This window comes from Tamandua tetradactyla, chromosome 2 (assembly GCF_023851605.1).
Source record: "Tamandua tetradactyla isolate mTamTet1 chromosome 2, mTamTet1.pri, whole genome shotgun sequence".
In the NCBI taxonomy this organism is placed as follows: Eukaryota; Metazoa; Chordata; class Mammalia; order Pilosa; family Myrmecophagidae; genus Tamandua; species Tamandua tetradactyla.
The window spans coordinates 178,091,849-178,118,816 of record NC_135328.1 but is presented as its reverse complement, the minus strand read 5'-3'; the positions used below and the strand labels follow the sequence as shown (position 1 = coordinate 178,118,816).

The following is a 26,968-nucleotide window of genomic DNA, read 5'->3' as shown; positions in this document are numbered from 1 at the left end:
GCCTCTCCCTCTCAGCCAACACAACAAGCAAACTCACTCCCCTCCCCCTCTCTACGTGGGACATGACTCCCAGGGGTGTGGACCTTCCTGGTAACATGGGACAGAAATCCTAGAATGAGCTGGGACTCAGCACCCAGGGATTGAGAAAACATTCTTGACCAAAAGGGGGAAGAGTGAAATAAGACAAAATAAAGGGTCAATGGCTGAGAGATTCCAAACAGAGTCAAAAGGTTATCCTATAGGTTATTCTTATGCATTAAGTAGATATCACCTTTTTAGTTAAAGTGTAATGGAGAGGCTGGAGGGAACTGCCTGAAAATGTAGAGCTGTGTTCCAGTAGCCATGTTTCTTGAAGATGATTTTATAATGATACAGCTTTCTCAATATGACTCTGTGATTGTGAAAACCTTGTGTCTGATGCTCCTTTTGTCTACCTTATCGACAGATGAGTAAAACATATGGATTAAAAATAAATAAATAATAGGGATACAAATGTTAAAATAAATTTAGTAGATTGAAATGCTAGTGATCAATGAAAGAGACGGGTAAGAGGTATGGGTTGTATGAATTTTTTTCTTTTTTCTTTTTATTTCTTTCTGAATTGATGCAAATGTTCTAAGAAATGATCATGATAATGAATATATAACTATGTGATGATATTGTGAGTTATTGATTATATTTCTAGAATGGAATGATCATATGGTAAGAATGTTCGTTTGTTATGTTTTAAAATTAAATTAATTAATTAAAAAAAGGATTTAAAACTTAAGTTTCCTCACTAAAAAAAATGTTGCCCATGAAAAAATTAGAATGGCCATAGCCCAAGTACCCCTAAAAAGTGGGATAGAAAGAGCAAGGTGGTAGAATTATACAGAGAAATAGGGCTTAACAAACGAATATGACTGCTGAATCATTAAACTGATACTTCTTCTAGCCTCCAGTATCTTAGAGCAGTTAGAAGTAAAACCTAAAATTGTGGAACTGTTAACACATACCAAACTCTGAAGTCTGTTCTACAACTAATTGTTGTGATGTGCTTTCAAATGTATTGCTTTTTGGTATATATGTTATTTTTCACAACAAAGAAGAAAGTCGATTGTGATGATAAAAAAATATTTATTCCTTCGAGTCTCCGATATTCTGGAGGCGCTAAAAGGGAAAATCTGAGAGGACGGTATGGTAGCCCATGACAAACTCTGGGATCTGTCCAGTAACTATGCGTTGAAGAGTGCTTTGAAAACTATTGCTTTTTTCTTGCTTTGCTTTGTATATATGCTATATTATACAATTTTAAAAGTTAAAAAAAAAAAAAACATTGCCACTTATCCCTTAAACGCAGTTGCCTGGGTCAGCCACAGTGGCTCAGCAGGCAGAGTTCTCATCTGCCATGCTGGAGACCCGGGTTCAATTCCCAGTGCCTGCCCATGCAAAAAATATATAGCTGCTTTCTGAGCTGAAATATCTTAAATATAAATAGTCACTTTTCCCTATGTGAAGTTTTTTTCCTTAAACCTTTTATTTTGAAATAATTTCAAACAGGATAGTTGCAAAATCAATACAAAACCCATTAAGAAAATGCCACCAATTTTGACATTCTGCAATATTCCCACATAAAGTTTTATTATGATAGTTCCTATTCTAATTTATATCTTATGCTTTATAAAGCTTTTCAGGTATGGATATCTTTTGTTCCCCAAAACAAATATTAGAGATTAAAACAAATTATATATAAAAGCCAACAATTGTAATACTTATTACCACTTTAATACTAATTATTACCACATTTCACAAAAATTATACTACAGAAAAATTTCACACTTACATTTATTGATAATTTACAAGTGCTCATAATTATAAACTTACTACTTGAAGTTTAAGTTGCTCATAACTTCTTTGCAATGGACCTCTATTTTATTATTATTATTATTAATGACTTTGTAATTATACCTCTTCCACATAACATTGTCCTTTGCATCCCAGGATAAATTATACTTTTACTTAGAAAATGTGTAGACTAAAAATATGGGGTTTCATTGAAGCCGCCTATTAGAAAATACGGAAAATTCGTGGATAGTTATATAATTAAGAAAACCACCACAGAAGGAATCTTCATGCCTTTACCCAATTTTTAAAAATCTAAATTTCCCAATAAATACATTTCAGTTTTTCAAGAGAGAAAAACTGTTAAAAGCTTATTTTCCTTAAATCAATCCAGATTTCCAAGAGAAGACACAAACCTCCTTTAAGTTTAATAAATACAAAGAAATTAATTTAAAATGTGGTGGAAAGCAAAAAAGGGTCAAAATCTTATAATTATTATTGAGTTTTAGTTGTCCTATTCTGATATCATTTGCAGACTCTTGAATAAGTATTTTCACAAGGTTTATACTATTATTTCCATCGGTTTCTTAAACAGGTTAGAAATGCAGATGCTTAAAACATCTGAACTCTATTACTTTAATAATACTAAGAGATCAGACTGTAAATCTATTCACACAGCTTCAAACTTAACAGTTGTCCATGAAAAGACTAATTTGCTATTTTTCCCTTTTAAAAGTAACAATACTTCCAATTCAGAACTGCTATGTGAAAGAAATGTATCCTTTGAATACACTTCTATAGCTCTCCCATTTGTTTATTTCCAGGCAGGAAAGTTTTAGTTCTGATTCTGACGTTTTCTACAGAGTACTAGCTTTCAAACAGTGTCCGTTAACTTCCCACTACCAGAATCTATGAGGAAAGCAATCAGAAATTACAGAATTTAATATACTTATTCTTTCGTACAAGTTTTTAAAATTGTTTAATTTTTTCTACTTCAGAACTGTTGTGTTCTGCTCTTTTTTTTTTCTCACTTATATCTGTTTATGAATCTTCTCTTTAAAAGTATGTTATAAAAAACACTGAATGAAGCTGCATGTGAGGCATAGGTTTTTTGTTTTTGTTTTTTTTTGTTTTTTTTTTCTTCCTATTATTGTTTTAATTCTTATTCTGTTGTCTTTTTATTTCTTTTTCTAAATCGATGCAAATGTACTAAGAAATGATGAATATGCAACTATGTGATGTTATTAAGAATTACTGATTGTACATGTAGATTGGAATGATTTCTAATTGTTTTGTTAATTCTTTTTTTAATTAATAAAAAAAAAAAACTAAAAAAAAAAATGTACTTAGAAAGTTAGCACTTAAAAAAGTGTATGTATGTTATATTTCACAATAAAAAAAAAAGTTTCTCCCCCCCACCCCACATATATATGAAGAAGCAGGGAGTGGTCTAGTGTATCAAAGAAAGTTGATAAAATGAGAAAAGACCATTACTGGTGTGGAAGCATGATGTTCACTGACTCTGATGACCAGGATAAGAGCTGCTTTTGTGGAATTGTGGTCATGAAAAACCTATTAGATTGGAAAAGAGAACAGACTAAATGCAACGTAGTGTCCTCGATTGTCTCAAACAGAAAAGGTCATTTATGGAAAAACGGTGAAATTGCAATAAAACCTGCAGTTTAGCTTATAGTCATGTCCCAGTGTTGGTTTCTTGGTTTTGACAAATGTGCCATTGTAAGGAAAGAGGTTAACATTAGGAGAAACTGGGTGAGGTAAATGGGTTCTCTCAGTATTATCTTTGCATCTTTTGTGTAAATTTCAAATTATTCAAAAATTTTAGAGTTTATGAGACTGAGAGAAAGAATGGGAGGAGATGAAAAGGAACCAGCAAATATAGACAATTCTCTCAATATATAATGATTTGTCTGTGGATGATTTGGGGCTCTTTAGAAATTCTACCATTAAAAATTTCAGCTCCTTGAGGTATAGGTTTTTTTTTTTTCTTTCTATTAATGTTTTAATTCTTATTCTGTTGTCTTTTTATTTTTTTATTTCTTTTTCTAAATCGATGCAAATGTACTAAGAAATGATGAATATGCAACTATGTGATGTTATTAAGAATTACTGATTGTACATGTAGAATGGAATGATTTCTAATTGTTTTGTTAATTCTTTTTTTAATTAATAAAAAAAAAAGTTCAACTAAAAAAAAAAAAAAAAAGAAAGGAAAATCCCAAAGAAAAAAAAAAAGTATGTTATAAAAATACCCCTACTTTCCTTCCTTCAGTAATTCTGAGGTTATAACTAAGTATGACTTGGAAACAGTGAGGAATATGTAGACTTTTTAATGAGTACCACTTAGTAATTAAACTGAGTTTGAAGTAAAGTTATAAACTGAAGAGCACCATTACTATCTTGCTATATACAAATCACTTTCTCACTCTTCTCTTGGCAGTAGTGTTATAAAACCTATCATCTAGACTACATAACATTTTTAATTTAGAAGATGAGGAATAAGTCTCTAGTTTTACATTAAAAGGCAGTTTATGCCAAGATACAGAAGTTAAAATGATACCTAAGTTAAAATGATATAGAATGGAATACCTTCTCTTCTATACTCCCTAGCATAAATAAGGTCATACAAAAAATTAAAGATTGCAGAGCTCATGATTTTGCAAACAGCATTACCTAAAAGTGATTAATTCATTCTCCTCTCTTCAGCTTTGAAATCCAAAGTGAGAATCAGAAAATACACTTTTATGTGTCTTTTCTTCAGGTCCCAGAAGCTATCATATAAGAACCCATCACTACATAAACACATCAACCATCTTATTAAAAAAAAAAAACTGATTTAAATACGGTCTGGATCACTCACAAAATCTGATTTCACTTGGAATTTCTCAGTACAGTCATTTTAAGAACAGAATTCTCTAAAACCTCCTTCTTTCCCTCATTAAAATCCTGAAATATGAAAATTCTTTCAAATTTATCTTACTATAAAATGACCACTTCCTTTTCAATTAAAAATATTAAACAAGAACTTTAAAATAAAAGTCAGCCGATCTAAACTCATAGAGAAGGTAAAGTTTACAGACTCGTGTTCATTTTTCATGTTTTCAGTATCTCAGTATTAGAACTGTACACTGGCGATTCAATTCATTCTTTCAAAACTATATACAAATACACAAAAGACTAACCTCTTATAAATAAACACAACTTTCACAATCCACTGGCATAGGGTAAATTTACATTCTAAATTTGCAAAGCAAATTATAGCATACTATTTTAATAAAAACACAGGATTCAGTGATTCCCAATAAACGACAGATATTACTTTATATAAAACACCATAATGTGGTGTTTACTTCTTAAAGGAAAATAATTTTAAAATATGTTGGTTTTACCTGAGGAAAAGAGTTAAATGTTTGGGATTTATGTTTATTTGCATGTTTCTGCTTATCTAATTCCAAAAATAACCTCCAACTCCTTTCAAAAATTAATATTTTCTTCTATAAATATGAGTGTCCACTGGACATAAAATGCACAAAGATACATAGGCACTTTCAGAATGCTAAAATCATTCAAATTGAAAATCATCAGTTTTAATTTTCCACACAGTACGTCAATGTTAAACAATGTCAATTTTTTCTTTCTCCCTAACCAATCCACGAATCCGGAGCACTGTATTTACGTTCAATAAGATTTGCAAACTGACTAGAAGCTCCGAGTAAGGAGTAAAAGAAAAAGAAATCATTTTTCATCTTCTCACAAACAAAATGATAAAACAAAAGCAAATACGAAGGCTTTTTAAACGAAAAGCTTTTGAAAAAAAATAAACAACGTGGCCACCTTTTGATTTATCCCAGGCTGACAAGGAAGACTGACCCCACCCCCACTCCAGATTGTGTGGCTTTTTTTTTCCTTGGGTGGGGGTGTGGAGATGAGAAGCTGTCATATTTCCATCTTCTGTTATTGTTAGTCCGCAGCCTGAATTCCCAAGCATCACTGAACCAGGAGAAAACAAAATGTTAAAATAGACAATTGAAATTGTCTGAGATGCACAGTATTTTGTTGTTGTTGTTTCCAATTTTAAAGTTAATTGTGACACTCAGCTTCAATCTCCTAGGACTACAGATTGTCTTTGACAGCCTGACCCTCAAATATTCCCTGTAACACCGCTTGCTCCATATTCACTAACAATTCTCTCCTCTTTAAACTTAAATCAGAAAAAGGCATTTCTGACATTTCATTCAAACAGGCATATACCTCCCATTCTTTTTTGCCTTTGGTGCGGACAGCGGAGTAAAAAGGAGAAAAGAGATCTTTTCGCTCTTCAAACAAAAAGGAATGGGGTGAGAGAGGTAGCAGGAAAGAAGGCGGGAGCGGACCTGAATGAAACGTTGAGAAAAAAGTTTTTTAATGTGACTTATTTTTCCTTTGGCGCGGAACAGGAGTTAGGTAGAAAGCCGAGATCTCGGCCCTGGGCTCGGGCAGGGAGGAGGCACCTGAAGGAGGCCGGAGAACAGAGAGGAGCCGGGCAAGCACCTACCGACTTGCAGCACATTCTCCACAGAGCCGCTGTCCAGCAGGCGGATGCCCCGGCGGAAGGGTAGTCCTTCACTGCTGCCGCCGGCCGCGCCGGCCCCAGCCCCTAGGCCAGGAGCCACTCCAGCCGTGGCGGCCCCGGGGGCGGAGCCGGCCGGAGCGGCGGCCCCGGGGGGCGGCGGCGGCGGCCCCTCCTCGACCGGCGAAGTGCCCGCGGCGCCACCAGCTGTACCAGAGCCGCTCCGGTACTGAAAGCTGGAGTACATGCAGATCTCCCGCTCATTCCGCGGGAAAGACCAGTAGACGATGCGGCGCTGCACCGGCTCCGGGATCCGCTCGAAGCGCTCCTCCACCCGCTCGTACGCCCACTTTTCCGCCACCGTCTTGGCGGCGCAGTCCAGCAAGGACTCTGGCTGCAAATGGGGGCGGGCCCCGGGAGCCAGACTGCTGCCGCCAACGCCCCTCGCCCCGCCGCTGGCCGCCCCGGGCAATCCGCGAGGGTGCTGAGCCTGCGGGCTGGGCCACGAGCACAGCCGCTTGGCCGGGGAGACCGGCAGCAGAGAGGCCAGCTCCTCTTGCTCACCTTCCGCCATTGCTGGGGACTGACTGACTGACCGAGGCGGCAGCGGCGGTACCGGCATCGGCTGCGGCGGAGACCCCGGCCACTGCCACGCGCCACGCGCAAGCGCCCAGCAGCGGCGCCGGGGGGCGGGGCAAGTGAACCCGGGAGCCGGCCGGCCGGAGTGGAGAGCCTCGGCCCGGCCGGGGCGCGCGCCGCTAGGGCCGACGGGGGCGGACTGAGGACTAGCGTGAGGCGGCACGCGCCGTCCGGGCAGCCGCGGGCGCGAGGAGAAGCGGGAGCGAGCGCGGGCCCGCGGCGCGCGCCGGACGCAAATAACCTGAAACGCATGCCGAGCGCTCGCGCTGGGCGGGCGTCCGCTTAAGAACGAGGGACGCAGGGCAGTCTTGCGAGCTGGTGCGTCTCTAGTTCACCTGCCAACCCGCCGCAAAAGTATGAACTGTGTGACGGAGTGAAATGGTAGGACCGCAAACCGTCCTGGGAGCCGTCTTCATGAAGTAATGGGCTTGCGGGACACAAGGAGAGGGATGACTGAAAACCATGCTCCTGAGTAGACTGACAGGAGGCTGTCGCAGCCGAGCGGAGGATCTGGCAGAAAGATGCTAGGAAGCCACTAGGAAAAAATCGGAAAGTTCGAGTGATTAAAATTCTCCTGGTTCCGAGTGATGGAAAATCTCTTGGCTCCAAATACTGAAAATTTTCCTCACGCAACAACAACAACAAAAATGTACGTAACTAAGTCGGCGGTTCTCCTCCAGCTCGCAGGGTCGCATCAGCCCCTGGCGGGACAATAGGACGCAGAGATCTCACAGTCACTGCGGCTGCGCCCTCGTAGGGTTTCGGAGGGTTTAGCACCTTGCATCCTAAGAAATGCAACACTTTGTGTGATTATTCGTAGAATTCTCTGATGCCCTGCTTTCAGTATAAATTAGGTCTTTCATGTTGTCCTCACTTTATATTACTTGTCACAGCTTGTACGCATTTTTTTTTTTATTTTGCTGTCTCACTGTCCAACTGACTTTAAACTCCATGAGAGCAATGGTCATGTCTTTTTTCCTCACTATCATTTAACTTTGCCTAGGTATTGGGTGCTCAAGAATGGCAACTCCATCACTGATCTTCTATAAACAATATAGAGTTTTGACAGTTCTTTGCTCTGTCAGGAAAGCTCAGATTATGTCCCATGTGTTCACAAGCTAACTTCTACAATTCTAAAGTGTTCCAAGAACTATGTTAAGAGAGTTTCGGTTGAGTTCTCCCTTCAGAATAAACTATTCTAAAATGGAGTGTTATATAAAGCTTTGTTTTTTATTGTAATCTCAGCTTAAAGAGCATAGGCTAATGAGTAAGAATTGAGTATGAATCACACTTGCTACTTGCATTATGCTAATCATGAATCCGTTTCATCGGAGCTAGTAATAATGCCTGTTCATAAAACTGTTTTAAGAATTAGAAATAAAATCAAGTGCTTATTCAGTGCAGTAGGTACTCAATAAATATCTGTTGAAAGAGTAAATGGAATATTGTGAAGTGGTATAATCCCTACTCCTCCTTAAATCTGTTACCACATTTGTAGATTTCATAACACATCATTCTTTTCTTTCCTGGAACTTATATAAAGGCAGGAACCATTTTCGTGTAAGGCTGTATTCCTAGCACCTGCCATAATGCCTGTTCATGGAAGATTCTCAAAAAATATTTGCTTTTGAATTACTGAGTATGTTACTCTGACTTAATCAATTGCTGATGAATATAGTCGATAGAGGTTGAGATATAGAAAGACATGTTACTTATATATATTTATTGAGTTAAGTTTAATCTTTCTGAGTTATGATTTAACTACATGCTCTTTATTTTGAGGACATTAAACAATGCAGAAAAGATACAAAAATAGCATAACATACATCCATATTCTCACACCACCCAAAATTAGTAATTATTAATTAATACAGCTAAACCCCACTTTTACCCTTAAACATAGCATCCACAGGAGCAACTACATCCTGAGCTTGGAGTCTTTTTTTTAATTGCATCTCTATGTCTATGAAACATTGTTTTGTGTATATTTTGTTTAATTAAATGGTATCATACTGCCTACCACCATACTGGCACCTTGCTTTTTTCCGTGCATACTGATATATAAGCATCTCATTCATTCCTTTTAAGTGCTGTAAAATATTCTATCTTATGAATGTAGCTATGCCATGAATGTAGCCATGCCACTGTATTAGTTTTCTAATGCTGGCTAATAAATTACTACAGAACTAAGTTGTTTTGAACAATGACAGTAATTTATTATCACCCATGGTTTCTAAGTAAGGAATTTGGGAGCAGCCTGACTGCATGATTCTGGCTCAGGATCTCTCATGAAGTTGCAATCAGATGTTGGATGAAGCTGCAATCATCTGAACACTTACTAAAATTGGGAGGGTCCTCTTCCAAAGTAGCTCACTCACATGACTGGTAAGTTAGTTGGCTGTTGGCAGGAGACCTCAGTTTCTATCCATGTAGGTAGGCCTCTACTGGGCTGCTCAAGTATCCCAAGGCATGGCAATCAAGAGAGCAAGGTAGATAAACTATAGTAATCAAAACAGCATGGTACTGTCACAAAGACACACATATAGGCCAATGGAACTGAACTGAGAATTCAGAAATAACCCTCATGTCTATGGCCAATTTATTTTTGACAAGTGTGCCAAGCCACTCAATTGAGAAAGAACAATCTCTTCAACAAACGGTGCTGAGAAAACTGGATATCCATATGCAAAAGAATGAAGGTAGACCCCTACCTCATACCATATACAGAAATTAACTCCAAATGTATCAAATTCCTAAATGTAATAACCAAAACTGTAAAACTCTTAAAAGAAAACATAGGGAAGTATCTCCAGGGCCTTGTGTTAGGCAATGGTTTTTACCACTTTACATTAAAAGCATGAGCAACAAAATAAAAAATAAATAAATGGGACTTCATCAAGATTAAAAAGTTTTGTGCATCAAAGGACTTTATCATGAAAGTAAAAAGACCACCTACAGAATGGGAGAAAATAGTTGGAAATCACATATCTGTTAAGGGTTTACTATCCAGAATATGAAAAGAAATCCTACAATTCAATAACAAAAAAAAAATAAGCAACCCAATTAAAACATGGTCAAAAGACCAGAAGAGATTTTCTCCAACGTAGATATACAAATAGCCAAAATGCACATGAAAAAAATGCTCAACATCATTAGCCATTAGGGGAATCCAAATCAAAACCACAATGAGATATCATCTCACACCCATTAGAATGGCAGCTATTTTAAAAATGGAAAATAACAAGTGTTAGAGAGATATGGAAAAGTGGGAATACTCATCCATTGATGTTGGGAATGTAAAATGGTGCAGCTGCTGTGGAAGACAGTTTGGCAGTTCCTCAGAAAGTTACATTAAAAAATTACCAAATGACCCAGCCTAGTGGGTTGAAGCTGTAAGTACCCCCCAAAAAACATGTTCTTAAATCTAATCCATTCCTAGAGGTATAAACCCAGGACCTTTTGATAAGGTTACTTCAGTTAAGCTGTGACCCACCTCATTCAGGATGAGTAATCCTATTACTGAACTCCTTTATAATAGAATGAAATTCAGACAAACAGAGAGAAAGTGACAGAAGCTAGAAGCTGAAAGCAACAAAACCTGGAAGAGAAGGGAGAGACAAGCAGATGCTACCTCGTACCTTGCCATGTAACAGAAGAGCCAAGGATAGGCACTAGACGGTCTTCAGGAAGAAAGGATCATCTTGATGATGACTGAATTTGGACATTTTCCTGACCTCAAACTGTAAGCAAATAAATTACCCACTTTTTTATGCCAACCCATTTCATGGTATTTTCTTTGAGCAGCCTAGGAAATTAAATCACCCAGCAATCCCACTTCTAGGTGTATACCCAAAGAAGTGCAAGCAGGGACTCAAACAGATATTTGCATATCGATGATCATAGTGGCATTATTCACAATTGTCCAAAGATGAAAGCAACCCAAGTAACTATCAACAGATCAGTGGATAAACTAAATGTGGTATATATGAACAATGGAATATTATTCAAATATAAGAAGGAATGAAGTTCTGATACATACAAGATGAATAAACCCTGAAGACATGATATTAAGTGAAATAAGCCAGACACAAAAGGACTAATACATGATCTCACTCATTTGAAATAATTAGAATAAGCAAATTTATAGAGTTAGAAAGTAGAATACAGCTTACCAGGGGTTGGAGTGGGGTATAGGGAATGGGGACTTAATGCTTAATTGGTACACAATTTCTGTTTGGGGTGATGAAGAAGTTTTGATAATGGGTGGTTGATGGTAGTACAACATTGTGAATATAATTAACTCTACTGAATTATATATTAGAATGTGATTAAAAGAGGAAATTTTAGGTTATGTATATGTTATTAGAATTTTAAGAGCTGTACAACAAAAACAGAGAACCCTAATATAAGCCACGGACTATAGTTAATAGTATAATTATAATAACATTGTTTCATTAATTGTGACAAGGCTACCACACTAATGCAAAGTGTTAATAGGGAAAACTGTGTGTGCGTGCGTGGGGGGAGGTATATGGGAACTCTATACTTTCACATGATTTTCTTGTAAACCTACAACTTCTGTAATATAAATAAATAAATAAACCAAGGTAGCTTTTCTATTGCCTCTTATGACCTAAACCTCAGAAGTCACATACCATCACTTCCCTTGTATTCTATTCTATCATGCCAACCTTGATTCAGTGTGGGAGGAAACTTTACAAAAGTATGAACACAAGGAAGATGCAAGGATCCCTTGAGTCCATCTCAGAATTTAGCTACTGCAACCAACTTTCACCAGCACTGAATGAGAGTATATATTCCCCATATACTCATCAATATTTCATAGTGTCAGAAAATAATTTGTGACTACTTGATTCATAAGAAATGTTTTCTATTTTTCTTTGGTTACTGGTGAAACTGAGCAACACTTTATATGTTTTTGGCTATTGTATAGTCTCTTCTGTTAAACGCCTAATTACATCCTTTACCTATTTTTTTTTTCTACTGAACTTTTGACATTTTCTTGATTTGTAGTACTTCATATAGTCTGGATAACATTCCTTTGCTATATACAGTGCAAATATCTTCTTCCAACTTGTCTCTTGTCTTTTAACTTTATTATTTTTTACTACATTTTCTATACTGGTTTTAAATTTTGATTAAGCCTAATAACCTAACTTTTCTTTTATGTTTTGCACATATATCTTATTTAAAGACTCCCTTCCTTATCCTATCTTTTCTTCTACTTGTTTTTGGAGTTTTTTCACTTTTAGTTCTTTTTTTTCCTCATTTGGAATCTGTTTTTCCCTCCTAATTTTAATTTTAATTTTTCTGTAGGGACAGCTGTTAGTTATTCCAAATTCATTTGGTGATTAATTCAGACTTTCCCCCATAAATCCGTGATAGATGTACTAAGTCCTCTTACATGCCTGGGTTTGGTTCTCAGCCTTTTATTCTGCTTCATTTCATCTATTTCTGCTCCAGTAATATCCCCTTTTAATTAATAATTAAACTTGGTAATTATTAATTCTACCAGATGACTGGTAGAATGAGTCCCCCTTCTTTATCCTTGTCTTTCAAAGTTTTCTTAGCTATCCAGGCACGTTTTTTCCTTCCATATGAATCTTATAATCAATTTGATAAATTTCCTAAAAAGTTCTTCAGGGATTTTGCTCGGAATAACATTAAACATATAGATAAATTTAGAGAGGACTAATATCTTTATAACCGATCTTCAAAAATACAGAATAATTCTTCATTTAAATAGGTCTTTTTTACCAGTCTTTTAAAAATAACAACATATTTTATTATTGCTTTTTTATTTATTTGGGGAACCCTAGTAATTTCTAGATCTTTTTCAAAATATCATTGAACAAGAAACATAATCTTCCCTCTCATAGCTTGCCATCTAGTTAGTGACATAAACTAAACATATGAAAATGTAAATAACAATAAAAGGTTGGAATAATTTAAAAGTAATAGAGACAATAAGCTTTTAAATATTGTCAAAGGACTTCAACAAGCATTAATTGCTTTGGGAATCAAAAGAAAGTTTCCTTTGAGTAGAAATTCTTAGAGGAAGCTCTACTACAGTCAGATTTCATCTAGATCTTAAACAATTAGTAGGATTTGGATAGTCCCGAAGCCTTGGGAAGGAATTTCAATTAGGTTGAACAACTCGAGCAAAATCCCAGAAGCTGGGAAGAGAAAGAACATTTTCATGGAACAGTGAAAAAATATCCATTTAGCTATAGAAGTGGAAAATAAAGATTAGAGAATTGTTTTAAAGCCAATTTGTGGATGCTCTTAAAAGCCAGGATGAGGAGTTTGAAGTTGAGAATACAGTATGGGCAATAGGGAGCATTGTAAGCATTGTTAAACATCTACATAGCATTCTAACACTGAATCTAACCCATTTTTTTCACACCTTTTCCCCATTTGTCTGTACTTTGCACTTAGCACATAATAGATCCTCAATAAATGTTTCCTGAATGAATTAATTAATTAATGACCTGGCTGCGATGTGAAAAATCTATTTGAAGGAGAGAAACGCAGGGTATAGAAACCTCTAAGGAACCTATTCCAATAATCTGGTCATAAATTGTTAGTGTCCTCAATGTGTGTAATGGCAGTAGCAAACAAAAGAAAATTTTCCCTGAATATGTTGCTTCTTCCCTATTGTTTCTAAAAACTGATACAATGAATATTTATCAACTTCAATGCTGTGCCTTATAGTAGCTGGGTGATTTTTTTTTTCTTGTTGCTTTTGGATGGACTATTAAAGCTACATTTTATATTGCTAGATATATGCCATTTTTAAGCAAATGCAAGTAAATAAACTACTATTTTTAAGTTAAATATAGTGACAAATACTAAAATGTTTTTTAGAATGGAGAAAAAATATGTGAGGCTGATCTTCCTGGAAACTGAGGAAGCTATGGCAAGGACATCTAATAATAATAATTAAAACTGATACAGTGCTTTTTGGTTTTCAGCCAGGAAATAAAGCATTGCTGAAAAAAAAAGTTACTGAACAGTGCTGACCAAAAGGACTACCACTTTTATTTCAGTTGGGCTCTAAATGCTGCTTAGTAATTCTATTTTTCATCCTTAACTGATTGGCAACTTTATCCCCATTTTACATCGGAAGAAAAGTTCAGAAAAATTGGTCAAGCTCACTAGCAAGTGAATGATGGAACCAGAACTCAAATCCACGTTGTTGAATTCTGAGTTCAGTGAAATTTTCTCTATATACCATAATTGTCTCACTTAGAACCCAGAATATTTTATAAGGGCAGCATCAAAGGACCATATATTGTCTCTCCTGGACAGGGACTCAAATTTGGCCAGAAAGGGGCTAACAGACTGCTTAACTCAGGAGGAGATAAGCATTTAGATTTCTCATTGAAATATGAGAGCCATTTCATTGGCTATAGTCAAATAGTAAAACTGGAGGGAAGAAGGAAAAAGAGCAAGAGCAAGAGGAGGGAGAAAAGGAAAAGAAGGAAAACGAGAAGTAGCTGCAGCTTGTGATAGGAAACCATAATACATTGGAAATATCAGTGGGTGGGATAATGAGTCCCTAGGAAAAGTTTCCTTGTTACGTGGCTGGTGTGGAATAAATATGGAGGTCAGTACTGTTTCTGAAAGCCATGCTAGGTCTAGATCTAGCCATTACATCTCCCTTACAGCACCTTGTAAGATTAGCCCAAACACTGGCTCAGATTTTAGTAACACCCATTTGTTGCTGTTACCGTGTATTACAAGTTGAATATAAAGGTCAACGTACAAACTACTTGGAGTTTATAGTTTAGTTTTGGAAACAGACATTAAACATATAAATATATATAAGTGCATATAGTACTAACATGGCATATCAAACATTGGGAACATGCAAGATGTAGTTGGAAATACCCCATGCTCTAGATTGATTGAAATACAAAATTTGTGGTGAAAAGTGGTAGGGAAAGACTATAAGGGAAACTTGAGAGACATTGTGCAAAGCTTTAAAATGTTAACTTAAGTAATCTGATTTCTCTTAGGTTGGTGGAGGGGAACTGATAAAGGTTTTTTTGTTTTGTTTTGTTTTGAGCAGGAAAGTAACATGATAAAAGATTAATCGCACAGAAGTAGGCTGGATGAATGAGGAGGAAAATAAGAACCTGGTGGCAGAGAATGAGTTAGGAGGATGTATTTTATCAGTCTGAGAAGGAGTGATAAAGGCCAACAAAGGGCATATGCCACAAGGACACCTATACAAGGAGGCAAATGGAGACTAAAATCCTGCCAGCACTCCATTTGTCAAGCCCTGCACCTACAGGGATGCATCTGGGTTCCTTTTTTTAAATTCTCATCAAAAGACCGTATGGGTTAGCAGTGACTCTGCATCTGTATTATTGTTTGATCCATCTCCTTTGAAATGACCCATTTCAAAGAGACTATGTGTGTCAGAAATATATATATATATATATATATATATATATATATATATATATTTTTTTTTTTTTTTTTTTTACAGCTTTGTAGTGTCCAGGATAGAAACACAAATACCAAAATCCATGAGCAGATTCTCTCTCTAAGCCCAACTCTGCAAGTGAAATCATTGCCCTCCCCGCTACATGGGACGTGACATCCAGGGGTGAAAGTCTCCCATCCCTCCCAGGGATGAATCCAGACCTGGCACCGTGGGATTAACAATTCCATCCTGACCAAAAGGGGGAAAAGAAGTGTAATTTAAAAAGTATTAGTGGCAGAGAAAGTCCAAATAGAGTCACTCTTGTGAAGCTTATATAGTAGCAGAGAAGCTTACCAATGAGAGGATTATTGGTAGCCCATGACAAACTGTGGGATCTGTCCTGTAACTACTTGTTGAAGAGTGCTTTGAAAACTATTGCTTTTTTACCTATAGGCATGCCTAGGACTTACTTCTGGACTTCTGGAGGACCTCTTTCATTGCTCATATGTGGCCTCAGTCTCTCTAAGCCCAACTCTGCAAGTGAAGTCATTGCCCTTCCCCCTACATAGGGCATAACATCTAGGGGTGAAAGTCCTGGCAACGTGGGAGATGACTCCCAGGGATGAATCCAGACCTGGCACCATGGGATCAACAATTACATCCTGACCAAAAGGGGGAAAAGAAGTTTAATTAATATAGATAGTATCAGTGGCCGAGAGAGTTTAAATAGAGTTGAGAGGCTACTCTAGAGGTTGCTCTTACACAAGCTTCAGTTAGACATTGCTACCTATCATAACCTGCCAACCCCCAACCAGGAACACTCCAGCCAATCCTAAAGAACACCTAGAGCAATATATAAGATTCCACAAAGATTCCATGCAATAGAGTAACTTTCCAGAAACCCACAACCTCCAGATGGGTCCCTGGTCCAGATAAGTCCTGAAACCTAGGCCAGCCTCTCCAGAACATCAGCTAGTTCCATCTCCCTACCCCATATTAGTGACAGACCCTTCTAAAATGAAAAAGTTAGAATTGCCATAGCCCAAACACCCTTAAAGAGAGGGATGGAAAGATCAAAACTGATGGAGTTATACGGAGAAGACAAGATTTAACAAATGAACATGAATGCTGAATCATTAAGTTGATATCTCTTTTAGTTTCCAGTATTTTAGAACAGCTAGAAGTAAAAAACTAACATTGGGGAATTGTAACCCATGTCAAATTTTGAAATATGTTCTATAACTACTTGCGGCGCTGTGCTTTGAAATTCATAGCTTTTTTTGTATATATGTTATTTTTCACAAAAAAAAAGAAGGAAAAAAGCCAATTGTGATGATAAAAAAAAATATTTAAGCCTTCTAGCCTCCTATGTCTGGAGCAGCTAGAAGGAAAAATATGAGAGGATTATTGGTAGCCCATGACAAACTGTGGGATCTGTCCTGTAACTACTTGTTGAAGAGTGCTTTGAAAACTATTGCTTTTTTATTTCTTTGCTTTGTATATACATTATACTATACAATAAAAAAGTTTTAAAAAATCCATGAACAGGAAGATACATGACATTTTAACACAGCTCTTTTTTTTAAACATACATATGATATGAAATTTGCCATTGTAAACATTTTTAAGTGGCATTAATTACACTTACAATGTGGTGCTTTCCTCAGAAATGGAGTAGAAATTAGGGATGAGATGAAGATAAAGAATAGACTCAGGTTCAGCAATGAGGATTGGGCTCATCTGGCAAGCCAACTTTATGTAACTTAGACTCATTTGTCTAATAATGGAATTTATTCCGGTTTTCATTTCAAACTTTAGAAGACAAACACTTGTGCTTCCTGGTTAATACAACTTTAATTGGTTGTGTATATATTAAACCCTGAATGAAGTGGGGATGGGAAAATATATTTAGAAAATGGAAAGCAAGACCATGATTAATACGATATTGAGTTAATTGGACCTATTACCCAATTCAGCTACACTTCATATGGTGGACTTTGTGCTTGTCTTTCTTAAATCCACTACACACCTCTCCTCTTTGTGGAGCAGTCATAAAACTAAAGAGATTTTGTTCCAAGGATAAGTCCCAACTTGTCTAATCAATTGGAGTAATCCTAAATCCCATTCTAAAATGATTCATTCAGGGATAGGCAGATATTAGTCAGTGTATGGCATTTCCCTGGTCACATGAATTGGTTCAGGAATGGGCTTATGAGATATGTGTTTGGGCAATGAGACGTGTTTGCTAGAAACTTTCAGGAAAGAAGAAATATTCTCACTCTTTTAAGAAAGTTTCCAGAAGCAAGTCTCCTAGTGGCCTGGCCCAGAAAAGGAGGTTGTTGTCAGCACACTGTGAATACAAGGATGAGCCAGGCTGGAATTGAAGTGGACAGACTAGAAAGCATACGGGAAAGACAGAAAATAACCCTATTTCTGATGGCATTGTTGAATTACTGAATCAAATCTATTTAAAGGCCTCTATACCTATCGACATCCAGTTTCATGAACCAATAAGTCCCTTTTATTACTTTTTCAGTACTTTGAGGTATAATTTACATGCATTAAAATGCAAAAATCTTAAGTGTACAATTTGATGACTTTAACATATGTTTACACCCATGAGACCACTAAATGCATCAAAATATAGAACAGCTCCTTGTGCACCTTTCCAGTCAATATTCACCACCACCACCACCACCTTGAGGGTAACTATTATTTATTTAAATGGAAGCATATCATATGAATTCTTTTATATTTGGCTTTTTTTCACTCATCACAACGTTTTTGAGAATCATCTAGGTTGTTCTGTGTATCTGTAGTTCATTGTTACAATCTTGAATAGTGTTCCATTATAAAATTTACCACCTCTTATTTATGCATTCTCCCTTTGATGGACATTTGGGGAGTGTGTTTGCCAAGACAGGATTAGACATGCAAGAGATTTATAGGGCTATGTTTGAGAGGGAAAATGGGGATGGAGCCAGGGGAGACTGTGAGAGACAGCAGAACATAATGCATGTGAAGTAGAAAGGGAAGAAAGGTTGAGTGAATATTCTATTGCAAGAAAGTTCAGCAAGACCAAAGGTGCCCCTTAATGGGGTCCTGCCAGTCCAAGGAACACCTGCCTTAGTACTTTTTCTGTACTCAGTCATTAGTTAGGAGCAGCCTGTGAAAGCATGGCCACTGTGTGAATGCAGGGTTGGATTTCAGCGTAGCAAGTGAGGTCAAGTCAGCTACGATAGGAGGAGAGCTGAGAAGAACATTTTCTTGGCTGCCACAGTCCATCCCTCACAGATTTACTTCTCCATGCAGGATCGAGGATCAGGCCCTCTGTGGTTCTCTTCCTGAGGGGAAACTCAGAAGGGGAAGGTTACTGGGATAAACTACAGTTGGTCTTGGAGCTGCAACTAGTACTTTTCCTCTTCCTCCACTATCTATTCTGAACTCCCTTCACCTTCAACTGTCACCTAAACAGGTCTTGATAGCTTGCTTAGTGACCGGGCTGCGATTGTTTCACATCTTCAATCATAGTTATGATGCAACGAGGGAGTACTGGGAGGTACCGAAGGCTATCTCTTGCACATATTCCTCCCACCCTCATTGTGTAAAATGAATTCTCCTTCCTTTTGCTGATCAGAGTCCATGACTTCGGTCAGTTTAGTGACTTCTTTTCTCACCTGCTAGTCTGTGGACAGAAGTTGTCTAAAGTACCCTGGCAGCAGCTGTAACTTGTGCAAAGGACCAGGGTCTCCAGTCCTGCAGAACCCAGAGTTGTAGGGACAGGAAGCACAAAATCTGCTCAAAAGATGAGTGGGAGTGTTGATAAGTGGAATCATTTTTACTTCTAAGCTTTGGTTGATGGACCATATCTCTTTCCTTTTGGGGAGACAGCACTATAAAGAGGTCTCTTATGTAATACATATTTTATATCTTGAAGGACGGGAAGAAGGTGTCTTTCTCCCTTTTGACTGCTGAAATCATCACTTCTCCTTTTAAAGGCTTCAACTGATCTTATGAGACTTCTCTCATTGTTGAAGGAAATCTCCACAGTTGATTGTAGATATAATCAGCTATAGAGCAATCAACTTACTGATAATTTAAGTCCATGATATATTCTCACAGTAACAATAAGGCCATTCATTGCTTGTTTGACCTAAAAACTGGACACCATAACCTGGCCAAGTTAACATATGAATGGAACCCTCACACCTCTGTATTGTTTTCTCACATGGAGAGAGTACTGGTTGTTAAGAGGAAGGTAAAGGCCACTTCAGTAGCCTCAGAAGGTTCCGAGAAAACTGGAAAAACAAATCTTCAGGACCATCCATATGTCCCTATCCCATGTATAAGGGTTGCAGGCTTTCCCAAACAGGGTCCTGACTTTGGCATAACAAACCTGCTTCTGTTGGGCATTAATCATCTTTGGAGGTCAGCCACAATGACCATCAAATTTTATGTTTGATCTTCAGTTTTTTTCTGCATATGCTATGTAGCTTTTTTCTGCTTACCCACTGTATGGAGGCATCTTTGTAAGCTACCAAAGACACTTTGTTTCTCCAGCTCTGACACTTAATTTCAATTATTTGCTAATTGCCCCTCGCTATATATTATTTGCCTGAAGGGCATCAATGCCACTTAGTAATGAGCATCTTGCTTTCATTGTCCTTATATTTACCATTACTGATATATTTTATTGCATGGCTAATGTATTCTTTTCCACCAGCACACCATCCCAGCTCACTACTGGGGAAAGTTTCAACAACTGAACACACACCTTGTGCCAGGGGCTTTCTGTGTACCATTTACCACCATGGATGGGGTTCCCATTAGCAACAGACTGGTAATTGATCCAGTCCCCAAATTCCATCTTGCTTCCTGTCTTCTTGGATCACTTCCGCTATTGGAGGTTGGGTTCTCCAGGAAGCAGATGTTTTGAGATAGAGGTGGTAGTGCAAAAGGTTTCCTATTGAATAATACCTGTGGAAGGGAAAAGGAGGAAGTGGGAATATAGGGCAGGCAAATTGTCAGACCACAATGTCAACCTGACAAAGTCTCAGCCAGCCAAACAGGGACCCCAGAGCAAATATTGCCCTTTTATTAAAAGAGTCCAAATTGAGTGGAATTGCCTAGATGTTTGTACCACTGCCTTGCTCAGTCATTGACCAGAGCTCAGCTCAAAAACTAAGGTGTACCCTACTAAGCTAATAGCTGGAGGTTATTAGCTAAACATATCCTTTGCAGCTAAGCAGATAATCCTCCTCAGAGGGGGATTTCAGCAGTACATGTCTATGTCTACCTCGATTTCCTCCTGCCCACCCACTCTATCAACTTTCCCAGATACCTAGTCCCCTTAAGTCCTGAGATTTCCCAAGGTTTGAAATACAAATAAGCATTCTTCTTTGTGGATGCCCCCATGAAGACTCTTAGGTTTCTTCTTTCTCCATTCTGTAAAGACAGAAGGCCCATCTGCTTTTCATCTCCTCAAATTTTAATGTTTGTCCTCTGCTGTCATCTCATCTGTTCTTTTGTGCTTGTGGGTTTATTCTTTTCTCATCATTCCCTTTTTGTCATCTAGATCAGAGCCAGCAAACTTCTTCTATAAAGGGCCAGAGAGTATATATTTTAGGTTTTGTGGGCCACACACATCTTTGTCACATATTCTTTTTTTTCCCCCCTTAGATGCGTGGTCCTGTAATTGAACCCAGGTCTCCCACATGGAAGGTGAGCATTCTACCACTGAACCACCCGTGCACCCACATATTCATTTTTAAAATACCTTTTACAAATGTGAAAACCACTCTTAGCTCGAGGGTCATATAATAACAGGCCAGGGCTGTTGTGTGCAGACCCCTGATTTAGTCTGCCTTACTACTCAAAATGTGATCCACAGACCAGCAACATCACCATCACCTAGGATTTGATAGAAATACAAAATCTCAGGCCCTACCCCAGAATTGCTGGATCAGAATTGAATTTTAACAAGCTTCCCAAGTGATTCATATGCACTTTACTGTTTGAGATGCACTGATCTTGGGAGATTTGGAAGAAGGAGCAGAGTGAAACACAGATGTCCAACCCACCATATTAAATCAGAAGACCCTTTTGTTATTTAAGCTGCTTTGCTTTGGGGTTTCTAATTCTTGCAAATGAAGGTATGCTAATTGACCTTTCCTTGGGAATGGATACTCATGCAAGCTACTTCACTTTTCTGGACGTTAATTTCTTCTCCAGAAAATTAAATGGTTAATTAAGAGGATCTTTTAAAGTCTCTTCTAGTTTTCAAATTTCATGAACTTGTACTTCTAGTCTTGGGAAGAATTTCAGGAGGAATGAGAAATGGAATCATTGGACAGAAAATAAAAGTAAAAGAAACCCAGACATGGAGAGGCAAAGATCTTTTTTCTGGACCTTAAATGAGAAGGGAAGATTTGGTCTTTTAACAGAGGTTAGATATACCATTAAGCTAATGAAGCTTAAGTTTCAGGACCCTTCACTTGCATGGACCCCTTTTAAAGCTATGTACCTAATTCTATTTTTATTATCTTGTGTCCTTTTCTCTTAAACAGAGTTCCCCAAATTGCAAAGACTCCTGGTCCTACCATGCTTGGATCTGCTTCTACTTCTGAGAAGTAATATGAAATGGTTTCCAGAACCATATACAAAAAGAGATTGACAACAGTAACAAGGCTATCCAGAGTGTAGTCACTGAACTCCTAACCTAGGGTTCCTGATATGACTCTGTCTAGGAAATGGATGAGTCCTAAGATCTGGAATGTGGGTGAACCTACAGGTAGATTAAAGAAGCCTCCAGCCGCATGGATGTATAAAAAGGAAACCAAGTAGCATATCACTTTGACAAAGTCAGATCTACTAGTTTAGTTGACTCTACTACAAGGTTAAAATAATAATCATACTTACTAACCTTTATTGAGCACTTTTTAATGTCGTGCAACTGCTAAACACTCACTATATTTTCTCATTTATCAACCTTGTCAGCCCTATGAGTTTCAATAACATTCTAGCTTTTACAGATAAGGAAACTAAAATTTGAAGAGGATGACCTGCCCAAAATCACATACGGTAAAATGGGATGCATTGAAATTCAAAATTACGTCAAACTCCAAGCCCTTGCCCTTAATCATCACTGCCTCCAAAATGGACTATGATAAAAAACCTCTTTAGAGATCTCAAAGAGCAAACACAATTTTTTTATACTCATTTCCCCTGCTTTGCCCCAACAGTTATAAAACCTCAACCACACTATAATTTAAAATTCGACCACAATTTGAATAGTGGTCAACCTGTAAAATTGTCATTTCAAAACCAATCCAAGGGGCCTCTAGGATTAGAATCAACAACATTCAAGAAATTCTATGCCAAGTTTTCACTTATTCACTTCAATTTCAGGTGTCACAGACTAGCAATGGCGTTACTTCCTTAGAAATCTCCACACTGAGTTCTAGTGAGGGCTCTGTTTGCTGAAAGGAAAGCCCAAGAATGCTGCCTGGCAGATGAGAATAGAGTGCAGATCAGAGAGAGAGAGCCCAGGAATGAGAGTGAGACTGAGACTGAGAGTGAAGAAAGAGAGAGCTAGAGATAGATAGAGAGAGAGAGAGAGAGAGAGAGAGAGAGAGAGAGAGGAATGAGAGATTATATCAAAGACAGAGAACCAAGAGTTAGTTTTTCATCCAGGAAAAAGCAAGAATATTGACTACTTCCTATCTTGTGACTTTTCCCATATGCATGGTAAAATCATTAAGTCAAAAAACAAAACAATAAAAACATAGATCTCAAGTTTCTTTACTATTTCTTCTCATCCTTCAGCCAACAGTTTCTGTTAGAACATAGCTAACATAGTTAGAACGTAGTTCTTGTTAATTTTAGTGTATGTCACTCTTTCTTACTCATTGGACCACCAATGTAAATATATTTCCAACATCATATCTCTAAGTTGGTTACTTCTCAAATAGGCCTTTGCCTGCAATAAGAGCACAGAAAGGACTGTCATTATAGTTACCACAGCCAGTTTTTCCTCTTGAAAGATGGCAATGATGGTGGAATCTTTGGAATTTGTGGTGTGTCTTTTATATTCCATATGTCAAAGAAATCTGTGCAGATATGTAGGCAGCACCTTTTGACCCGAATGTCTGCTTAAAAATATTTTTAATTTGGTTAAAAAATAAAATAAGCTTTCTGACTTACTTCCCACAGTTACTATTCCAAATCTTCTTCATCAAGACTTTAATTAAAGTTCTCAGCTCATCATTCTCAGAAAATGAACTAGTTCTATTTTACCAAATACAATAGGCCATTTGGGTTGACTTCTTCCATCTGTCCTTCTTTCCATCTCTAAAGATCACAGCATCTATCCTTCCTTTCTTTCATCCAGCTTCCTACTAAGGTTATGCTCTCTACCTATGCTTCAATCTGGGTCACTGTTTTAGTTTGTTAAAACTACTGGAATGCAATATACCAGAAATGGAACAGCTTTTAAAAAGGGGACTTATTAAGTTGCAAGTTTACAGTTCTAAGGCCATGAAAATGTCCAAATTCAGGCATCCAGAAAAAGATACCTTAACTCCAAAGAAAGGACCTTCTTTCCTTTGTTCTCTGGGTCCTTTTGGATCTTCCTGCCACAATTACTCCCTATTTTTAATGTGTTCTCAGCTTCTCTCTTTTCATTTTTTTTTCACTCTGCCTTCCAATATGCATAAAATCTCTTATTCTGGGGAGACTGGAGCCTCCATTTGACTTCTCAGTTCTCCCTAACTTCAGTTATAGCTCACACTGTCTTTTTATTACCATACACCTTGAATAAGTGCTCTACCACAATTCCTTACTACTGTCTCCTTAATGCCTTGGAGTCCAGGCATTAAGGAAAACAGGAGACACCAATTGCCTCTGAAATTGGAGATGAAGGAGAGTGGTTAAAATGACAAAGATTGGTAAAAGCTCTTTGAGAAGTAGTTAACTCCTTAGATCTCCTCACCCACTTCATGGTACTGTGCAACTGTCCCTACCCCAGAACATTTGAAGCCACAGCAGAGGGACTCTGGATGGGAGGATTCCGGGCACTGTTAAGGGCTTGGATACCTTACAAAAATGGGAGATCAAGTGACTGTTAGCATACCAAAGGCTGAGATTTCTTTGCCCATCCCCACGCAGGACACCTTGAACATTGGCAGCTAGAACCTTTAGACAGGAAATCAAAGACTTTTTTCTGGGGAATCTCATCATTCCAAGAGAAAGACCTAAAGATACAGACATCAGGGGTTTCTCCAACAGAATACAAATTTAAAACTGGAAACTTAAAATCAATAAGCTTGACTTCATGCTTAATCTTCAAAAGCTTTTTGGTTTTCAACTCTTAATAAGCAGATAACCAAGAATTTTTATCTTTCAGGAAAGCCTCTAACATGAAAGACAGATCACAATGACCAAACAGCAAGCAGAAAAAAATCCTCTGCAGGGATAAGAAAACTCCTCAGGAGAAGAGAGAATAATTCATCCACAAAACACAAATAGGATGTCATTAATAAAAGAATTGATAAAAGAAGATTTCAGAGAACAACAACCAAAAAAACTCTTAGAAACTTAAAACATGATAGCATAAACTTAAATATTAATAGGCAAAGATGAAAAGAATGTCTCAAAAGCAGTGCAAAAAGTCTTAGTGATGGAAAATAGGAGAGAAAATATGAGAAAATTTACCCAAAAGATGAAGGATCCAAAAGGCACAACATAAGAATAATAAGAGTTCTAGAGAAAGCAGAGAGAAGCGAGTCATTAATGAAATAATTCAAGAATTTCCCAGAATTGAGGTATACATGAGTTTCTATATTTGAAAGGGCCTTGGCAAAATTTTTGAAGTAACTGAAATATGAGGAGGTTAGGGCTACCTGATGAAGGATGTTTAAGCCATTCCTATGAGTAGTTGGTGGTCAGAAAAAGATTTGTAAAGGAGAGTGACTGTGCCTGTTTGAAATAGTTGTGTACCCCAGAAAAGCCATGCTCTTTAATCCTCATTCAATATTGCTGGGTGGGATTCTTTTGATTGTTTCCATGGAGATGTGACCCACCCAGTTGTGGGTGGTAACTTTTAATTTGATGGTTTCCATGGCAATGTGTCTCCACATTCAAGGTAGCGTTGCTTACTGGAGCCCTTTAAGAGGGAGCCATTTTGGAAAAAACTTTAGTGCAAATAGAGCTCACACAGCTAGAGACCTTTGGAGATGCAGAAGGAAAACACCCCCAGGGAAACCTTATGAAATAAGGAGAGAAAGCTAGCAGTTGCCATGTGCCCTCCCAGCTGAAAGAGAAAACTTGCTTCATGGGTCCTTTCTTTGGAGTTAAGGTATCTTTTTCTGGATGCCTTAATTTGGACATTTTCATGGCCTTAGAACTGTAAACTTGCAACTTAATAAGTCCCCTTTTTAAAAGCTGTTCCATTTCTGGTATATTGCATTCCAGTAGTTTTAACAAACTAAAACAGTGACCAATTTATATTTTAAAGGAAAAAAAAACAGCAAGATGAACAATGGTGTGGAGAAGAGAGAGAACAATGGAAATGAAAATGGTTCCAAGGCTATGGCACTTGTTTAGGGAAAATATGGTAAAGTAGATTCAAGAGCTATCTAGGAGGTGTCATGTTTTGAAAGTATTGTGTACTCCAGAAAAGCCAGTGTTTTTCAATTCAATCTTGTGGAGGCAGCCGTTTCTTTTAATCCTGATTCAATACTGTAGGTTGGAAACTTTTGATTAAATTATCTCCAAGAGATATGACACACCCAATCTTGGGTGTAACCTTTGATTAAATGGAGATGTGACTCCACACATTCCAGATGGGTCTTGATTAGTTTACTGGAATCCTTTAAAAGAGGAAACATTTTGGAGAGAGTCAAAAACAACAGAAGTGAGAGAAATTGACAGAGCCTACATAGCCAGAGAACTTTGGAGATGCATAAAGAAAATGCTCCTAGGAAGCCACTGAAGAAGCCTGGAGGGAAAGCTAGCAGAGGTCGCTATGTGCCTTTCCAGCTGAGAGAGAAATCCTGAACTTCAGTGGTCTTCTTAAGTCAAGGTATCAATCCCTGGATGCTTTAATTTGGACATTTTTAATAGACTTGCCTTAATTTAGACATTTTCACAGCCTTAGAACTGTAAACTTGTAACTTATTAAATTCCCTTTTTAAAAATCCGTTCCAGTTCTGGTATATCACACTCCAGCAACTTGCAATCTAACAGAGAAGGTAAACTAGGCAAGGCTTGGAGCAATACAGATTTGATGGGTAAAGAAGGTAGAAAGTGGTTTCAAGGTTTTTAACCGGGACTATACCAAAACAGAAAATTCAGGATTGGAAGATTACGAGAAAGGGATGATGGGACTTTGGGATACGCTTGTGAGACCTCAGGTGTAAATGACCTGACGTTTAGGAGAATAAATTAGGACAAGGGAGAATTTGGTTAGGGTTATGGTAAAATTTGGG

General features: G+C 37.7%; 1 protein-coding gene across 2 annotated transcripts in view; it reads right to left on the bottom strand.

Annotated features, from left to right (window-relative positions):
• The window catches only part of ZSWIM5 (zinc finger SWIM-type containing 5), a 339,569-nt gene extending 332,542 nt beyond the window's left edge, over positions 1-7,027 (bottom strand). Inside the window, exon 1 of one of the 2 annotated variants that reach the window (XM_077149864.1) lies at positions 6,374-7,027. In XM_077149864.1, coding sequence (XP_077005979.1) covers positions 6,374-7,010 — 637 coding nt within the window. In that variant the 5' untranslated portion in view covers positions 7,011-7,027. The remainder of the gene's footprint in view (positions 1-6,373) is intronic. The other variant, XM_077149865.1, reaches the window with a different exon arrangement.
• Between the last annotated feature and the right edge of the window lie 19,941 nt (positions 7,028-26,968).